The following is a 19,729-nucleotide window of genomic DNA, read 5'->3' as shown; positions in this document are numbered from 1 at the left end:
GAGATGAGAGGCTGAAGATGACTTTCCTACAGAGACTGGAGTCCTAGTAGGATTATTTACAGAAAGAACTACAAGTTCACCACGTCAAAGCCTATGTTATTATGTTGAAATGCCTTTGTTAATTAAATAGTGCTGAAGTCTCCCAACTGAAAATTCACTTTAAGAATTGAATTTGCCATCTAACTGGGCATCCTACCTTGAACAGTTAAAAATCTGATTGGTCTGACTTCTAATTTTAGAAGGAATCAGGCTGACCTGCGTTGAGCTGTTGCTAACTGGAGCCTGTTACCTGGGCGACTAGATTTACAATATGTCAGAATGCAAATACCATCTGCCCAAGAGGAGGAAGGAAGAAAGGCCTCTCTCCTGGGGGGGTGGGGAAGGGAGAGGAGGTTTCAGGGGATGGGATGGAGGGAAGAGAAGGGAAAGGAAAACCAGGGAAGAAGATGTGATTTTTCACTTTTAGAGCCTTTTCCTCACTATTCCTACAAAGGAGTTTGGGATTCGCCCTATGGACAGCCTTATAAGGTACACTATTAGGGATAGACATGTGGGGTTTAGGTTGTATATTTCTTCTGGGAGAGTGAGCAGAAAAGGTGTAGCATATATCACTTCAGTGCATCACAAAACACTTAGATTCAGATAATTGCTATACTAATGAAGCCTTTGAATATGCATGGCTCTGGCCTTCCACAATGCCATTAGGAATCAATTTCCAATTGACCAGAGTATATGAGCTAGACCCAGAGCTCGCTGCCTTCATCGGGCGAGCTCTCAGGAAGGGTGACTACAAGCGGCTAGTCCATCTTAGTTTCCTGCACATCAGGTTGACAGGGTGAGTTGAAAGGATTTTCTCCCATAGAACATCTATATTCAGCTCCCGTCCTGCGCAGTGTTTCAGGCTGGGCTTAGAATCACTTGGGAAACATTCAAATCCAAAGGCAGGGAAGTTCTATTCCATGTCATGAAATAACTGTCCCATAAGCTGTCAGCTGCAGGAATGGCTTCCACCCACACATCCTGTGAGTCCCAACTGCATGGACTCATTAATTTAAAAAAAATTTTTAAATATATTTTTATTGAATTCAAAGAGGAAAAGAGAGGGAGAGAGAGATAAAAACATCAACGATGAGAGCAAATCATTGATCAGCTGACTCCTGCATGCCCCCCACTGGGGATCAAGCCCACAACCAGGGCATGTGCCCCTGACCAGAATCGAACCCAGTGCCCTTTGGTCTGCAGGCCGATGCTCTATCCACTGAGCCAAACCAGCTAGGGCAATTTTAATTTTTACTTGAGCATCTCAAGGACTTGTATGGGTGGGTGTGCTTCCTTTAATTGCGGTGTGTCAGAGTTTGTGTAGGAGAACTAATTTCCAGGAGCTGGGCTCAGAACCTTGAGCTCTTGGCTTCTAATTTTGTCACCCTTGTAACTTCCCGTGACTTCTTCTCTCCTTGCTCTCTTTGGCACAGCTGCCTCCCACCTTTTTAAAAAACTCTTCCTAACATCAACCTAAAACTGTCAGCAGCACTCAAGAGTAAAGAAAGTCACTTTACTCACCAGGGTACTTGTCACTCAGCCTTATAAATAACCTTTTATTTGAATGTCAAGCAAGTGGCTGAGGAGATTAATGCCAGAGGCAGGAGATGGGATGGATCCTGGAGCTCAACGGCCTGTGTTCAAATATCAGTCCTCCTGCTTTCTAGCTGGGTTCCTGGGGCAAGTTACTCAACCTCTGTGTGCATCAGTTTCTTTGTTTGTAAAATAGGGATAATAATACTGCCTACTTCATAGGGTTGTTGTGAGGATTAAATAAGAATAAAAGCTTTAGTTAGCATTGTGTGTCAGCTTTCACTATTATTTCTTTTTTTCTTTTCTTCTTTTTTGTTTTTGTTTGTTTTTTGTTAATCCTCACCTGAGGACATTTTCCCATTGATTTTCAGAGAAAGTGGAGGGGAGGGGTAGAGATAGAGGGAGAGAAACTTCAGTGTAAGAGAAACACATCAATTGGTTGCCTCCCACATGCACCCTGACCAGGGCCAGGGATTGAGCCTGCAGCTAAGGTACCTGCCCCTGACAAGATCAAACCTGGGACTCCATGGGCCAACGCTCCATCCACAAGCCATACCAGCTTGGGCCACTATTATTTCTGTCATGCATCTTCACAGGTTTTGCTTCAGTATGCAAAGTAAATGACCAGGGTTTGTTTGCAGGCTGTGATTTCCTCCTTTCTTGCCAAGCTAGTGCCTCATGTTCCACATGCCGCCCTGCCGGACAACTGTAGGCAATGCTGCTCCGTCGTTCCTAACCCCTCACACACTTTCTGCCTGTGCTGCATAATTAGTACAGTTGGATATACTATCTTAGCTTGTAATTATCTGTTCGTCACGTTTAGCTCTTTGTTGTTCTTGCAGTTATGTAAAAATGCCACGTGGCTGGATAGTTGCCCATGATATTTGCTCATTGGATGTTTCCCAAATGTAAATAAAATACAGTGACATGAGCAATCAAGGCTACACTTGTCCCAGAGCTTACTCTGGGCTTTTGAAGTCACTTGTTTGACCTTCTTGTTTCTACAAGTAGCTTAAAACTATCCAGAGTAAATAGGAGACGTTATTGATGGGAATGTAAAATGGTGTAGTTACAGTAGAAAGGATAAACGTAGAGTTACCATATGACCCAGCAATTCCACCTCTACATATTTACCCAAGAGAAATGAAACCATATGTCCACACGTATATGTTCATAGCAGCATTACTCATAATCGCCCCAAAGTGGAGACAACCTAAAGGTCTACTAAATGATGAATAAGTGAGCAAAATGTGATATATTCATACAATGGAACATTATTTCGTAATAAAAAGGAAGTAAATACTGAAACATGGTACAATATGGTGACTCTTAAAAACATTATACTAAGCCCTAACCGATTTGGCTCAGTGGATAGAGCGTTGGCCTGCAGACTGAAAGGTCCCGGGTTTGATTCTGGTCAAGGACATGTACCTTGGTTGCAGGCACATCCCCAGTGGGGGATGTGCAGGAGGCAGCTGATCGATGTTTCTCTCTCATTGATGTTTCTAACTCTATCCCTCTCCCTTCCTCTCTGTAAAAAAAACAATAAAATATATTTAAAAAATAAAAACATTATACTAAATTAAAGGAGTCAGTCACAAAAGGCCACATGTATGATTCCATGTATGAAATGTCCAGAATAAACAAATCTATAGATACAGGAAGTAGATTAGTGGTTGCCATGGTCTGGAAGGAGGGGATACTGGGGGTTGAGTGCTAATGGGTATGGAGTTTCCTTTGGGGATGATGAAAATGTTCTGGAATTATGAACATATATGTGTGGACATACAGTAGGTGATGGTTGCACAACCTTGTGAATATACAAAAATCACTGAATTGTATACTTTTTTGAAAGTATGAGAAACTATTTGTCTACTGCAGAGTCTAAAGTCAATTCCAACAGTACTTTTTCAAGAGTAGCTGTTACCTAAAATAGATCAAAAGTGACTTAATCCACAAGAAAAACATGAGATATGTAAATTACCAAGAATGACTTTTTCACCCCAAATCTTTATGTAAATTATACACATTTGTTTCATAAGTAAATTCTGCAGGTCTCTGTGCTGCCTTCTACGTTGTGATTCTATAATTTACTACATTCTTGGCTGGGTCATCAAAATAATACTGAATGCAGCGTCTATAGTACAAATAGAAGTGCCTGTTCAGGTCCCGCCCACCCCCACCACCCCCAGTCTCCCTAAGGTAGTAATTCCTAGCTATGTTTTTTTGGTGCTCTTATAGAGTGACTTAGCTGTTTGTGAATATGTTGGAGCCTTTTTGACTCAAAGGGATTTATTGCATTGAGAGTTACTCTTATGTTTGCAACCAGGACATTTCCAAGGGACACCCTCCAACCCCCTGAAAAATAACTGTTTCAGATCATCAGTATTTCACCAGAAGGGTTTACTGAGTGCCATTTCTAGTTTAAATAAACAATAGGGTTGACATCTTTCCCAGGGTTGTCTCAGTACTTATTTGGAAGAAGGGTTTCATATGCCCATACACCACCTAAAATTAACTTTATAGTAATGAGAGATCCAAGAAAGAATCTAGGATTGACTTTAAAGCATCCTGTCATCACCTCACACCTATTAGGATGCCTCCCTCCGTCCCTCCCTCTTGGCGAGGATGTGGAAAAATTGAAATTCTGTGCATTGCTGCTAGGAGTACAAAATGATACGGCTTCTGGGGAAAGAAGTATTATTTTGATGGTGGTTTTTTAAAAACTTAAACATAGAATTACCATATGACCCAGCAATTCCACATCTAGGTATAAACTCAAAGAATTGAAAACAGGGACTCAGATAATTGTATACCACAGTTCATAGCAGCATTATTCACAATAATAGCCAAAGCGTGGAAGCAGCGCAAATATCTATCAGCAAATGGATAAACAACATATGGTACATACATACACAATTGAATATTATTCAGCCTTGAAAAGGAGTGAAATTCTGACACATGCTACAACATGGATGAACCTTGAAAATATTATGCTAAGTGAAATAAGTCAGTCACAAAGGATACATTGTGTGATTCCACTTATATACGGTATCTAGAATAGACTAATTCTTGCCCAGCTGGCATGGCTCAGTGGTTGAGCATTGACCTATAAACCAGGAGGTTTTGGTTCAATTCCCGGTTGGGGTACATGCCCGGGTTGCGGGCTTGATCCATGGTAGGGGGTGTACAGGAGGCAGCCGATCAGTGATTCCTCTCATCATTGATGTTTCTATCTCTCTCTCTCCCTTCCTCTCTAAAATCAATAAAAACATATTTTTTAAAAATAGATTAGACCAATTTATAGAGACAAAGTAAACTAGAGGTTACTGGGAGGTTGGATTTTAAGAGTTGCTGTGTAACGGGTATAGAGTTTCTTTTTGAAATGTTGGAAATGGATGTTGGTGATGGTTGCACAGCAATATGAACGAATGTAGTGCCATTGAATTGTAGATTTTAAAATGGTAAATTTTGTTATGTATATTTCATGACAACAAAAAAATTGGGGGGGAAAACCCTGTGAAGAACAACACTTCCTGTTCCTCATTTTATCTGTTACATTCTTATTTCTCCCAACTCCTTGAAAACATGGTAAATTATATTTTACTAGAGGCCCAGTGCATGAAATTTGTGCACTTTGGGGGGGGGGTGTCCCTCAGCCTGGCTTCTGCCCTCTCACAGTCTGAGAGCCCTCGGGGAATGTCCGACTGACGGCTTAGGCCCGCTTCCCCCTCCCCTCCTCCCCCCCCAGTAGGCCTAAGCCGTCAGTCAGACATCCTTAGCACTGCCATGGAGGCGGGAGAGGCTCCCGCCACCACCGCTGCACTCGCCAGCTGTGAGCCCAGCTTCTGGCTGAGCAGCACTCCCCCTATGGGAACGCACTGACCACCAGAGGGCAGCTCCTGCATTGAGCATCTCCCTCCTGGTGGTCAGTGCGTGTCCTAGTGACCCATCATTCCGCAGTTCGATTTGCATATTAGCCGTTTATTATATAGGTTTGTGGTGTTATGTTGGGAGGACTATCAACTGTCGACTTGGGGAGGACAGGGCCACCATTTGGCCTTCAAGTACCAGTTGATAGCTCTGGCTGGGTGGCTCAGTTGGTCGTTCCATACACCAAAGGTTTGTGGGTTCTATTCCCAGTCAGGGCATATCCGGTGTTTCGGATTCCATGCCTGGTTGGGACATGTATGGGAGGCAGCCAATCGATGTTTCTCTTTCTCCCCTCTCTCTCTCCCTCTCCCTTCCTCTCTTTAAAATCAATAAAAACTTATCCTGCCCAGCCATCGTGACTCAGTGGTTGAGCATCAACCTATGAACTAGGAGGTCACGGTTCCATTCCCAGTTAGAGCACAAGCCTGAGATGCAGGCTCTATGTGGGGCATGCAGGAGGCAGCCAATCAGTGATTCTCTCTCATCATTGATGTTTCTGTCTCTCTCTCTCTCTTCCTTTCCTTTTCTCTCTGAAATCAATAAAAATATATTTAAAATAATGATAATAAAAAATAAGTAAATAAAAACATATCCTTGGATGAGGATTAAAAAGAAAAGTACTAGTTGATAGACCCTGTCTCCAGGCCATTAGAATAAGTCCCAAATGCAGTAGGAGCTCAAAAGGGAGATTTTTAAATATAGCAATTTCTGGAACTGTACCCAGTTGACTCTGTTTTGCCTGTCTTCATCAACTGTCCCTGGAGAGCCGCAGTTGACAACCACATGCTTTTCTTAATCAATTACTGCTTCTTTTTACCAAGGAAGAAACACCCTTAGGCTGCCATTGCTTAAGAAAACGGTGCCTTCCCTGCAAGCAGCCACATACGTACAGGCTGCCTAAGGGCTACAGGTCCTGTACCATGCCTGTGAAACCTGGGGCCTTGCCTCCACCATGGGGTGAAAAAAGATGCTGGAACTTTCCAAACTCAGGTGTAATTGGGTCATAACTCGCCCTCCACATTGCTCAGTAGTTGGCAGAGTCCCCAAACCACTTGCCTCACCAGGTAGCACTTAAGTAATCAAAGGGGTTCATTGGCCTTCCAATATCACCGAGCTCTTGTTATTCTAGACATGACTTGAATAAGTCTTTGAAAGCATTCGGAACTCCCATTGTTCGATTGTACTCGAAGCAGCAAGTGCTTCTCTTTGCTTCCAGTTTGCCCTTCTGTGTTCCGAGGGTCTCAAAGACACCAAAACTAACTGCTGTGATTCATGCAAGTATATTTCCGCTTTTAACCAGCACTCCAGTGTCCCCTGATGCTACCAGCCTTTTTCTTAAAGGATTGATAGGTGTCATAGGCTTTCTAATTTTGGAAAGACCCTGCTCCCCACATAGTAGACAGACCTCTGTCCTGAGAATGCCTTTGACTATGAAGCCAAGGTTACAGAGATGAGCCTGACCAAGGTGGGTGACAAGGAGAAGCTGCAGGATCCATTTCCTAGGAAGGTTCTGTCTCTGTTTTACCCCTTTTTAATCTTGTGATTGGCTGCGGGTTTGTGTTCTATAGCAAACACAAGAGCATTGATTGCTTTCTAAAGGTCAGACCTGTCACCAAACCTCTTCATCTACTTGGATTGAGGTCGTTGTCACATTTCTTGGCAGATGACTTGATGGCTCTGGTGAAGCATCAAGTTCCTTCAGCTCATAGCCTGATGCCTTCCAGGTGGAACTCCTCAAGAAACCCTCCTCTTCACCAGGTCTTTCTTGGCCATAGCTCTTTCTCCGGTGTCTGCAGGGCCTGGCACACAGGAAATGCTTCTGGAATGCACAGGACTCTCCAGAACCAAGGCTGTCCTCACAACCAGTGTATGGAGAAATCCCGTGTTCTGCCACAAGGGCCAATGTCCTTGGTGGTTTTGAGTTGAGTTCTAGCGGTTCCTGTCTGCGCTCTTCACTAATGGCTAATTTGTTCAACTTCTCATTTATAAATACAAGGGATGACACCTTCTACTTCAGCCCATGCTTATAAAGCAGCCTATATGTGCCGCACATGATCATTTCGGCTTTTCAGTTGGGCATCAAAGGAGTTCTCAGGGCTAGAATACCACTCCCAAGGGCGAGTCAGTGTCAGAAGGAGCAGATATGTGCACTCTTATTTTCAAAAAATTGATTTTAGAGAGAAAGAAAAGGAGAGGGAGGGAGGGGGAGAGAGGGAGAAAGAGAAATATCAATCCACCGACTCCCACTTTTGCACCCTGATTGAGGGTTGAGGCCACCACCTGGGCATGTGCCCTGACTAGGAATCGAACTGGCGACCTTTTGGTGCATAGAACGAGGCTTAGCCAACTGAGCCACACTGACCAGGACTGCACTCTTACATTTCATATACTAAAAAGAATATTGGTACCCTCCTGTGTTTGGTCAAGTATATTCTACTCTCAGATGGCTGAGTGTACTGGAAAGGATTTATAGTCTTGCAGCAGCCACAGGCATAGAGCTATGCTTGCACCAGCACGAAGCCTAGCCTGAGCCCTTCCCGTGGCATTGAGTTGCTATATTTCTATTCAGTCCAAAACTCAGGATCGATTAAACATCAGTGTATGATGTTGTTTATGAGTTTGTCACAAAAGGAAAATTTTTTGAATTAAATGTTGATAACCCAGCTCCTTCTTAAATCTTTTTATCAGCCTTCTCATTCACGCACCCTGGCATAGTGACACAGGCATTACGTAAACAAGACACCTCAGAGAGCTGCTTATAAAAATCCAGGAGAAATGATAAATGTGTGATGATGCCTGATATCCTGAAATATGAGCTTCAGGTTTGTATTCTCTTTGTGGAATCGGATATTGGTTTTTGTGGTTTATTGACCTGGCAGGGAGAGATCTGACGAAACACCGAAGAACTTTCCACCTTAAAAAAAAAAAAAAGAACAAGCCTTCCTGTCTACATAGAGAAATCAGGACTTTGAATCATGGAGCTAGAGAGCCAAAAGGTAAGCCAGTCAGGCCCTTGCAGAACCAAATCAGATCTAGCCCTTGTAGGTAAAAATACACACTACTTTCCCAAAGGAGAAAGGAGGTGGAATAATGTCTTGCTGTAGAGTCACTCTCAGGTGGATCCCCAGGCTGAGGAGCCACAGGGAGGGGTGAGGCTGTGAAATGTGACAGTCATGATTAGAAAGGAGCCTATGTTGTCACTGCCCCCTGTTAAGGTTGGCAGCCTCTGAATGCGTTTGTATTTAGTTAATCACTCTCTCTTTCCCTTCTGTCAGGGTCTTTGTCAGCACCATGATGCATTTCTTGGGAGCATCAGCAATGTGAATTCTCCAGAATGCTAATATTAAAGACAAGTTTAAGTTTAGGACAGTGAGCCAGACGACGCCCCTAGCATGGCAGGAATGATGGGGTGGGGGTGTCTCATGCAACATTCTCTCAGAGGGAGGTCATGAAGTCGCTCCCCTGTCTGCTCGACACTTTCAAATAAGCTTTCAAACCAAAGATCCATCCAATATAAAAGTCCCTGTCCTTTTAAGAAAAACTTTTTCATAATCATAAAAATAGAATCATTGTTAGATGACCACCCTGATGAACCGGGTAAGCCACACTCACTGGAAAATGACAGGTTCCCAGGCTTTAAAACATTTTGTGATAAAGTATACATCACATAAAATTTACCATTTTAAACATTTTTATGTGTACAATTCAACGGCATGGAGTGCATTCATGTTGTGCAACCATCGCCACCATCACATCCAGAACATTTGTATCCTCCCAAAGGGAAAATCGGTGCCCATTAAACACAAACTCTCTAGCCTCCTCCCCGCCCCCCCCCCCCCCCCCCCCGCATCACCACTCTCCTTTCTGTCTCTATGAATTTGACTATTCTAGGGGCCTCATATAAGGGGAAGTTCCCAGACATTTTATAATATTTTGGCAAATGTTTGATCTGACTTCCATCGCATCCAGTTTTTACAGAAAGAAAGGCAGATGGTCAGGTTTCCTTTGGTTGTTGCATTGTGAGGTGTATGGCAGATGCCTGTTTTCCTGTCCTGTATAGAACTGTAGCATAATGGGGCCATGAATGAAACAGATCTTCAGGTCCCAGTCAGGCAACCTGTTCCCAAACCAAAGGACCAATCACTTCAGCGGTTTGTGTGCAGTTTTATATTTTATGGGGCATTTTAATTTGTAAGCTTTTTCTCACTTGATTCTCACCATGTCCTGTGAAGTATTTTGATAGTCCCATTTTAATAATAAGAAACTGTGGCTCAAATAAGTAAATTGTGTAATACAAAACTAATCAAAGGTAGAATAAGGACTTCAGCTCCAGGTTTTTCATTTTAAAACCCCATGGCTTTCCACCAGAGCACACTGTGGGCAATTATCACCTCTCTGGAGGTCCAGGTAATCGCCAGTCCTCAGGAAGGGCGGGCTTCTCCAAATATATCCCTAATTACCAGTGCTCCACCTTGCTGGCTTGGAAACACGTGGAAATCCTGGGCCTGGCTCTGTCACCTGACCAGCCAGCCTCAGAAGTTTTGGTGTGGCAAAATGGCCTGGCTCTCCATCCCTGTTGGACTACATTAGGGTCTAGACCAGTGTTGTCCAATAGAAATAAGTGAGTTACAAATGTGAGCCGCCTACATTATTTTATTAATTTATTTTTATTGATTTCAGAGAGGAAGGGAGAGGGAAAGAGAGATAGAAACATCAATGAGAGCCCTGGCTGGTTTGGCTCAGTGGATAGAGCATCAGCCTGCGGACTGAAGGGTCCCGGGTTCGATTCCGGTCAGGGGCACATGCCCAAGTTTCAGGCTCGATCCCCAGTAGGGGGCATGCTGAAGGCAGCCGATCAGTGATTCTCTCTCATCATTGATGTTTCTCTCTCTCTCTCCCTCTCCCTTCCTCTCTGAAATAAATAAAAAATATATTTAAAAAAAAAAGAAAAGAAAAAGAAACATTAATGAGAGAGAATCATTGATCAGCTGCCTCTTGCACGCCCTCTACCGGGGATCGAGCCTGCAACTGGAGCATGTGACCTGACCTCCTGGTTCATAGGTCAACGCTCAACCTCTGAGCCACACCAGCCAGGCCTCCTACATAATTTTAAAATTTCTAGTAGCTACATTTATAAATGATAAAAGGAAATGTGTAAAGTTAATTTTAAGAATATACTTTAGTCATTGCAATATAGTTTGCAGAAAAATACTGTAGTTTCAATATATAAGTAATATAAAAATTATTAATGAGTTATTTTACTTTTGGAGGGGGTGTTACCAGATCATCAGGATCCAGTGTGCATTTTATACTTACAGCAAACTGAAATCAGATGCTAGATTTTCATTAGATACCAGATCTGAATTTAAATTTCATAAAATTTGCAGTTGAAAAAGTAGATTTATAGTACATACCCAAACAAACATATGCAATATTTTTCTAATAGGTGAATTGTCAGTTTTGAAATTTAAATTTATTAAAATGAGAGAAAATTAAAAATTCAGTCCCTCTATTGCACAGTCAAATTTTCAAATGCTCATTAACCACATATGGCAAGTGGCCACTAGACTAGACAGCACCGGTCTAAGGGAACAGCCAGAGCTGCCCAGACTGGGCCAAGTACAGGGAACTAGAATGAGGGTCAGCAGACTTTTTCTGTCAGATAGTAAATATTTTCAACTTTGCAGGCCATATAGTCTTCATTGTAACAACACATTTCTGCTGTTGTATCTTGAAAGTAGATACAGAATGAATGAGCTTGGTTGTGTCCTAGTAAACTTTTATTTAAAAGACAGGTGCCAGCCCACATAGTTTGCTGACCAGAACATTTTCCCCGGCACCTTAGCTGTGCTATAGGATTACAGAAAATGCTAGCCTCTAGCATTCTGAGATGAGGGTATTAGAATCTGGACTCATTGTATCTCTCTTCCTGTGTTTAATTACAATTTGGGCACCATTTGGCAATGCACCCGAATCCTGTGGGATGTTCTATCTTTCAGATGCTCTCTCTCTTCAGGACGCTCCTTGCACTTCATGAGGCAACTGCTTCACTGGGCTTTGAGGGTCCTATATTGAGAGTGGAGAAGGCTAGAAGAAAGAATTTCAACAAATGCATTAACAGTGCTGTGAATAATGTGGGAAACTCCCAAGAATACAATTTTATTGCCCTCTACTCTTTCCTTCTCGCACACAGCCAGAGTAAGACAGGAAGGAATCACGCCCATTTCACAGGTGGAAAAATACATGATACCATGTTAAGTCAGAGGATAGGTGTTTCTCTGTGGTCATTGGGTTATGTGACATCCATCCATTTTGATGGTGTACCTGCCTTCAGGTCCCACGTCATATCAACAGGAGATAACTCCATCCGGAGTCTTATTGCAAAGCAGAGGTTTGGAAATAGAATTGGGACCAATGGAGGAGGAGAAAGAGAATAAGAAGGGAGGAGACAGGATTGGAAGGAAGATAGATGGCTACCCCTTGGTTCTTTAGGGTGGAGTGTATGGGAGACTAACTTGCAGGGATCTCTGAAGCTCAGCAGCTGTGGGAAGCAGTTAAGTGCAAATCAGCCTTAGGAGTTCTGTTGCCTAAAACTTTGGGTCCAGTAGTTCTTCTGGCAAGGGTGATGTTCACGGTGTTACTGGTGCTCAGTTAATAATTCTTTACCATTCTCAGGAGCTCATCTTGGGGTCTCCTTTTCTAACATCAGAGTTGGAGGCTGAACTGTATTAGGATGATTGTGCGCAGCCATAGAGTTTGCAAAGTGCAGACTGATGAAACCTCTCGGCTTTTCCAGGTACATTACGCAACTCTTCCTTCTCTCAAATTTTGTGGCGCTGTGTGCAGGTGGGAAAGATCTGAATCCCCATGATGCTTTTTGACTACAGAGATAATTACTTGGGGTAGCTATCCTGACGATGGCTCACATGGGGGCCCAGCCCTGCAGTGCAGAGCTGTCTCTAACCATGATTGCCTGTAATGATGATTATCCAACCTCTGGAATTATAACAATAGATTTTACCAAGTTAGAGCATAATTGCTCCACCATTTCATATGTGAGCACAGTTTAACAACTTTGATCTTTCAAATGATATCGGGCTTTTATTATTCATCTTCTGTAACAGTGGCTCTGAACAACCCTCCTCCCTACCCCCCTTTAATTACAGTGAGGCTTTGATTTGTTGAAGCGATTCACCTGTTAGAGACAAAAGGGTTGAAGTTGGGTGGAGAAGAAAGAGTGCAGACCTGTGATGTTAAATCCCAGCTCTACCACCTACAAGACTCGGGGCCTGGAGAGAGTTTCTAACCTCTCTGAGATAGCTTCCTCATCTGAAAATACCCCTCTGCATGAGTCATTGTATTAGAAATGAACACGAAGCACCTAACTTATAGGAAATCAGTTAAACTGTATTCTCTCACACCATCTTCATCACCACCACCATCATCATCACCATCACTATTATCATCAACATCATCACCATCAATTATCTGGCTTCAAAGACTGTGGAGTTCGGAGTCTTTGGATTTGGCTGTGTTCATTTGACATGTGAATTTGTTTGGAGTTGGTCATCAAGGATGTGGTATTTTCACTAAATTAGGAATGGAGCTTTGCAAGAAATGCCTGGGCACCGTTTTGTGCTGAGCAAGTCCTAATGAGTGCCTTCGCCTCTCTCTGACCCAGTGGTTCTTAGCATTTAGTGTGCATTTGAGTGTGATTCCCAACTTCCTTGTCTCCTATAGTCTAAATGTAAAAGGGCTGGAATAGCCTGGGATTTAGCATCTTTAGAAGTGTGTTTGGTGATTTTGAGGCAGGTGGTTCATGGACCGTTTTATCTGGCCCTCTTCCCCTAACTGAGAAATGCATGTATCTATGGTTTATAAACAGCAGCAAAACCTTTGCTTCTGGATGGCCCAGCTCCGATGGCCACACCAACCGAGCAGGCCTGATTTGCTTGGGAAGGAGAGAAGTGACCGCTCCTGAGCCCTTGACCATCTCAGTGTCCGGGCTTGAGTGTCCCCCCACCCCCGCCCCGCTGTACCCCCACTTCCTCAATGTCACCTACATCTTTGCATCTAGCATCAGTCAGTCACCCCCAGTCTGACGCTGTCTTAGTGAGCTAAGGCTGATGTCTGCTGGGCACTAGCTCATTCAGGAGTCCCTGGAATGATCAATGAGCCAGGCAGAGGAGCAGCCAGGCAGCAGGGCCCTCCTCTGAGCGCCATGAATCAGCTGCCGCTGCCTAGGCCCAGTCCCTTCTCCTTGGAGCAGGAGGCATTGAGCTGAGGACAGTCAAGCTGACTCGTGTCCGGCTAATGGCTTTTCTGTGTCATGCATTGTCCTTGATCCTGTATATTTTTCATATGTGAGTGGGTTGGAGCTCCTGAAGACCATTCAGTGGTAAACATGTCCCTTCTGCCAAATCCCTCACTAAAGTCCTTGACAGAATTTTGGTTTAGGGGGTAATTACTTCAGAAGCAGAGTCAACACTTAAAAAAAAATTTAAGGTGAAAAATCACATAACATAAAGTTAATCATTTTAAAGTCAATTCAGTGGCATTTAGTCTATAACAATGTACAGTTACCACCTCCATCCAAATCCAAAACACTTTCATCATCCTAAAAGGAACCTCGCCCCATACCCACTGTATTAGTTTGCTAGGGTTAGATGCTGGCAGTCCAAGATCAAGGTGTCAGTAGGTAAGGTGGCTTCCTAGCAGACGGCTGTCTTCTCCCTGCAGCGATTCACCTCATCTTTCTATGTGTGTCTGTGTTCAACTTACCCTTTTGTATAAGGATACGAGTCCCATTGGGTTAGTGCCTACTCTGAAGTCCTCATTCCTTTTTTAGCTGAATAATATTCCACTGTAGGTTAATACTTATTTTTTGAACACCAAGTACATAGCAACAGCCAGTGAAATCTTTGCTCCCTGAGCAGTGAATTATTCTGTTATAGGCTTGTGTGCCCCTCTGCATAAGGTAGACTGTTGATCTCATGGGTATAGCGCACAGATCTTACTCTGTAAGCTTTTTCTTACTGTCTTCCTCCTCGAGAGAGTGTTAGTCTTTGTGAGCATAAGTAAGAGTAAGGACTTATTAAGGGGAAGCCAAGTCATGTTTCTGATCCCAGAAATTGTTTTAAAAATAGATTTTACCTTTGATTTTTCCTCTCTCCTCTTCCTGCTTTTATCCTCACAGCTCTCTCTCCTCCCAAGTACATATACTAGTACACTCGTGTTAAAAGTATTTTAATAGAAAAGGGTAAAGGGGGGCTAAATGGTGATGGGAGGAGACTTGACTTGGGGTAGTGAACACACAGTACACTATACAAATGATGTATTATAGAATTGTACACTTGAAACCCATGTAATTTTATTAACCAGTGTCACCGCAACAAATTTACTAAAAAAAAATTCTTTTTAAAGGGCATTTTAAATGCCGACCATCCTAAGAAGGGGCGTGGCACAGACAGGGAGCACTACCCTTTGAGAAGACCCAGCTGCCTTCTGCTCTCATTGTCATGGTTACTGGGCCTGGTCCCTCAGGCTGGCATCAGACCAGGACCTTTCAGATTCTCTTCACACGCCCCTCCCTGCACCGGCCTCAGAGTGAGAGTGGGATCTCTCAGCTTTGGAACCGATTGCACTGCTGACTTGTACATTTCACCTGCCTCCATAATTTAAAATCTCTTTCTCTCTCATGCATGTAGACAGGAGACCTGCATCCTTGCTGGCTTGGGATCAACCCAGAACTGTCACTAGCTTGCTACAGACACAGGACCCTTTCCCTCATCCCATCCCAACAACTCTGTGTTGTTTCACACCAAAGGACCACAGCGGTGCCATTGTCCTGTCTCCTGACTCTTAATTCCCTCCTTCCTCTCTATCTCTTTTTTTCTGTTTTTTAAAAATATATCTTCATTGATTTCAGAGAGGAAGGGAAAGGGAGAGAGAGACCGAACATCAATGACAAGAGAGAATCATCAATCGGCTGCCTCCTGCATGTCCCCCACTGTGGATCAAGCCTGCAACCCCACCATGTGTGCCCTGACTGGGAAATCGAACCGTGACCTCCTGGTTCATAGGTCGATGCTTAAACACTGAGCCATGCCAGCCAGTCTCTATCTCTTTTTTTTCTCCATCAAATTAGTTTTGCCACCCTGGAAGTTCACTGGGTGAAGAAATGCCTGCCGGCCACAGGATTTTCAGAGAGGCAGGAAGGAGAGGGAACAGCTTGAAAAAAAATGACAGAAGAGAAATTGTCCATATTCTGTGTTATTCCATATTATCATCTTCATGTAAGCACAGGTGGCTTCTGGGACCCCAGGCTGGAAGGCTCCACACTGTTAATGGAATTGGATATAAGTAGTTAAAGATATGTAATTTTCCTCATTGGGGAGCAGCCTTTAGAACACAGGTTTCACTCTAGGGGGCCTGGGCATCTGGAGTTTTTAAGAGCTTCCAGGTGCTTCTAATGTCCAGCCACCTTTGAGAACTGCTGTTCCAGGGGCAGAGCCCTCCAGGAGAGTTTGAACCCTTTATAGGAGGTGATGGAGGAGACAGGTGACATCTAATCCTCTTGTGCCCAGCAATGCAGTTAATTAGGCAAAAAGATGGGACAGACGGAACACACCCTGGCCTGTATTTTGCTGAGAAAAATAGGACTTTAGCTCCACTTAACCCTGCAGGGCCCGATGGGAAGGGAGATTCCCGCGCCCTCGCCTCCCTGCTGCTACCCGTGCCTTGGTGGGCTGCCAACCCCAAGGTGATTGCCAGCGTGATGCAAAATGTTCACAGGAACATGTCGTTTCTGCCTTCTGCTCACCACTTGCTCTCCTCGCTCCCCAGGAGAAGGAACACCAGGCCCATGTGTCTGCTCTCTTTCCCGAGCAGAAAGTGCTGTTAGTTGTTTGATCGGGGAGGGGGAGTGTTTTCGAAGGGCGCATGGGGCTGACCTCCGTCTCTGTGTTTTGCAGTACAAAATTGGACAGCTGTACATGATCAGCAAGCACAGCCATGAGCAGAGTGACCGAGGGGAAGGGGTAGAAGTCGTCCAGAATGAGCCCTTTGAGGACCCTCACCACGGCAACGGACAGTTCACAGAGAAGCGTGTGTATCTCAACAGGTGAGTGGTGGCAGCTGGTGTCCTGTCTCTGGGCCCTCACCGCATGGGAGCCCCTCTCACCTGACCCCACAGCACCTGAGGTCAAGGTGGGGTTGGGATAAAAAGGCAGCTTGAAAGTCGTTAGGTCAGCCTCCTGCATCCACCAGTGTAGTTGCTTCCAATAACAGAATCCTCTGTGTTCTGCAAAATAGTTCTCAACTGCATTTCATCAAAAGGAGCTTTCCTTTTACCTTTCCCATGCTTTAAGGGACAGGTTAGGTTGAAATCTGATCTTTTTTTTCTTTTTAAATATATTTTATTGACTTTTTACAGGGAGGAAGGGAGAGGGATAGAGAGTTAGAAACATCGATGAGAGGGCAACATCGATCAGCTGCCTCTTGCACACTCCCTACTGGGGATGTGCCCGCAACCAAGGTACATGCCCTTGACCGGAATCGAACCTGGGACCCTTGAGTCCACAGGCCGACGCTCTATCCACTGAGCCAAACCGGTTATGGCTGAAATCTGATCTTAAGGATTAAAGGACTTTGTCTTCTCCTTTGGTTCAGAGTTAGCAGTAGGAGTAGTTGGCTTTGCCTGCAAGGTAGTGTAGAGAAGCGTTGAAGGTGGCCTTGTGCCACTGGGGTCTTGGCGGGGTAAGATTCCCACTTCCTGCCAGGTGACCACTCAGGTGTCTGCAAGGAAATTGACCAAACGAATGGTCACCTGTGACCAATGTGTGTTATGCAGTGCTAAGGTGGTTTCCATTTCCTAGGTGGACCCATCCTTTCCTAGGTGGAGGTGGTTGATCATCTCTGCTTTAGACGGGGAAAGATTTGAGGATGATAAAGCAGTACTAATCAGGACTACCATTTCTGCTTTGCAAAATATAGTCTTTAATCTCTTGCTATTTTCTTATCACTCATGGCATAATTGATCATCAGTGCTTGTTTGATTTTCTCCCTATGCTACCCCTCCACTCCAGCCCATTTTCTTCCTTTCCCTTCTTCCCTGGGTCAGAAATTTGTACTCACATGCCATATGGAATATATTTTATGGAAAGTAAGTGTCGACTCTAGTGAACCAGTGTGTGACCAGTCTGGGCCTTGCTGTCATTTCCATGAATACTCTTTATCCCATGAATACGCTTTATCCCCACATCCAGCTTCTCCAATTGGTCCACATGTGATTATTCAGAAAACATTTCTGACACAATAGCTGGACATTGCCCCCGGTTTATTCCCTGATCCATTGTCCGTGCTTTGACCATCGTTCAAGCAGAATTTGGATCCCACATGGCCTCCACACTCCAACAGGCTGAAGTCGACGAAGAAGGAGAGTTTGGGTCCTGTCACTAGGTGTGTGGAAATCTCTCAGTGAAGCCTTGGGCTGCTTAAACCAACATGTGTTCTTTTTTTGTTTTGTTTTTGTTGTTAATCCTCATCCAAGGATATTTTAAAAAATATTTTTTATTGCTTTCAGAGAGGAAAGGAAAGGGAGAGAGATAGAAACATCAGTGATGAGAGAGAATCATGCTCGGCTGCCCCCTGCACACCCCCTACTGGGGATCAAGCCCGCAACCCAGGCCAGGAATCTCCTCTGTTGTCGACCACCGATATTTTTCCATTGATTTTTAAAGAGTAGAAGGGAGGGGGAGAGACAAAGAGAGAGAAACATTGATGTGAGAGAGAGAGATCCATTGATTGCCTCCCACATGAGGATTGAGCCTGCAACGGAGGTACATGCCCTTGACTGGAATCGAACCTGGGACCCTTCAGTCCACAGGCCAACGCTCTATTCACCGAGCCAAACTGGCTAGAGCTAAACCAATGTGTTTTAATCTCCTTGGAGATGCAGTACCAGGGATTTCCAAGTCACGATGAAATGCAAATTAGATTGGTCCCATTCATCTCCTTGGAGCTGTGAATTCCCAGGGTTTGGAACCAGTTCAGCCTCCAGCCAGCTGTTGATTGCAGGAGTAGCTGAGCCCTGAGTTCCGCCTGCGGATAGCTTCCTTACAGAGAAAGGTTTCTAAACATGCTGCTTTGGCTTGTTAGTGTGGACGATATAATTCAAACGTGGAGCCCAGATCATCTCTGCAGAGCAAAGAGAAGTGAGGGAGATGTAAGAAAACAGGTACAGTTATTGCCTGGGGAATGTTCTGTATTTACCAAATTCAAGAAGAAATTTTAGAAAACTTGGTGACTTTTACTGAAACAGAACAAGAAGTGTCCAGCTGTCTCTGTCATGGCTGTTTTCTCTATCAAAAATATGGTATTTATTTTAAAGGAGAATAATAAACAGCAGTAAGAGGGAAATTTGTTATAAATAGAATATCTGGATTTCCAGGAATAGGTACCACAGAGATTAATGTGGACCTTCCCCCCACCTCGTATGACAAACACAGGATGAAATATAACAATATAAAGCCGAGTTCCAAACAAAGAAAGGGAAATCCTCAGGTACGAGAAATAAAGAGGAAACTCAAACCAGAACGGAAAGCAGATGAGCTAATGCTAAGGAAGCCGGAGGCGGCCAGAACTAAGCGAGGCCTGACATCTGAGAGGTGCCACACCCATAGGGGACAGATATGTGGCCTTGGCTCATGCAAATGGGGAGGTGGAACTGAGACATGTGCATAAAAATAATTTTTGAGCCTGGGTGATGTGACTCAGTGATTGATGTGACTCAGTGACCTATGAACCAGGAGATCACAGTTCCATTCCCAGTCAGGGCACATGCCCGGGTTTCAGGCTTGATCCCCAGTGTGGGGTGTGCAGGAGGCAGTCAATCAATGAGTCTCCCTTCATTGATGTTTCTATCTCTCTCTCCCTCTCCTTTCTTCTCTGAAATCAATAAAAAAATAATTTTAAAAAATTGTTTTTGACAATAAAAAACAGAGGTTACAGAGACTTATACTAAAAGAACTACTAAAGGATATACTTGAAGTAAAAGAAAATTGAATCCAAGAAGGAAGCGGGGAGGGTCTAGAAGTAATAATAAACAAGAAGTTGGTAAACATCTGGGCAAATCTGAATGAGCATAGAATGTTTAAAAAATATTAATGAGTAATTGTGGGTATGTTCATGGAATTTAAATAATAGACAGTAATAGCAGAAGATG

The 19,729-nt window shown here is 43.9% G+C and overlaps 1 protein-coding gene across 1 annotated transcript in view; it reads left to right on the top strand.

Annotated features, from left to right (window-relative positions):
• Window positions 1-19,729, top strand: part of PITPNC1 (phosphatidylinositol transfer protein cytoplasmic 1) — a 216,519-nt gene that overhangs the window by 96,693 nt on the left and 100,097 nt on the right. Inside the window, exon 2 of the mRNA XM_054709088.1 lies at window positions 16,479-16,627. Coding sequence (XP_054565063.1) covers window positions 16,479-16,627 — 149 coding nt within the window. The remainder of the gene's footprint in view (window positions 1-16,478; window positions 16,628-19,729) is intronic.

Source organism: Eptesicus fuscus, chromosome 20 (genome assembly GCF_027574615.1).
Source record: "Eptesicus fuscus isolate TK198812 chromosome 20, DD_ASM_mEF_20220401, whole genome shotgun sequence".
NCBI lineage: Eukaryota > Metazoa > Chordata > Mammalia > Chiroptera > Vespertilionidae > Eptesicus > Eptesicus fuscus.
Note: the sequence above shows the minus strand (reverse complement) of the source record. Positions and strands in the feature narration are given on the sequence as shown.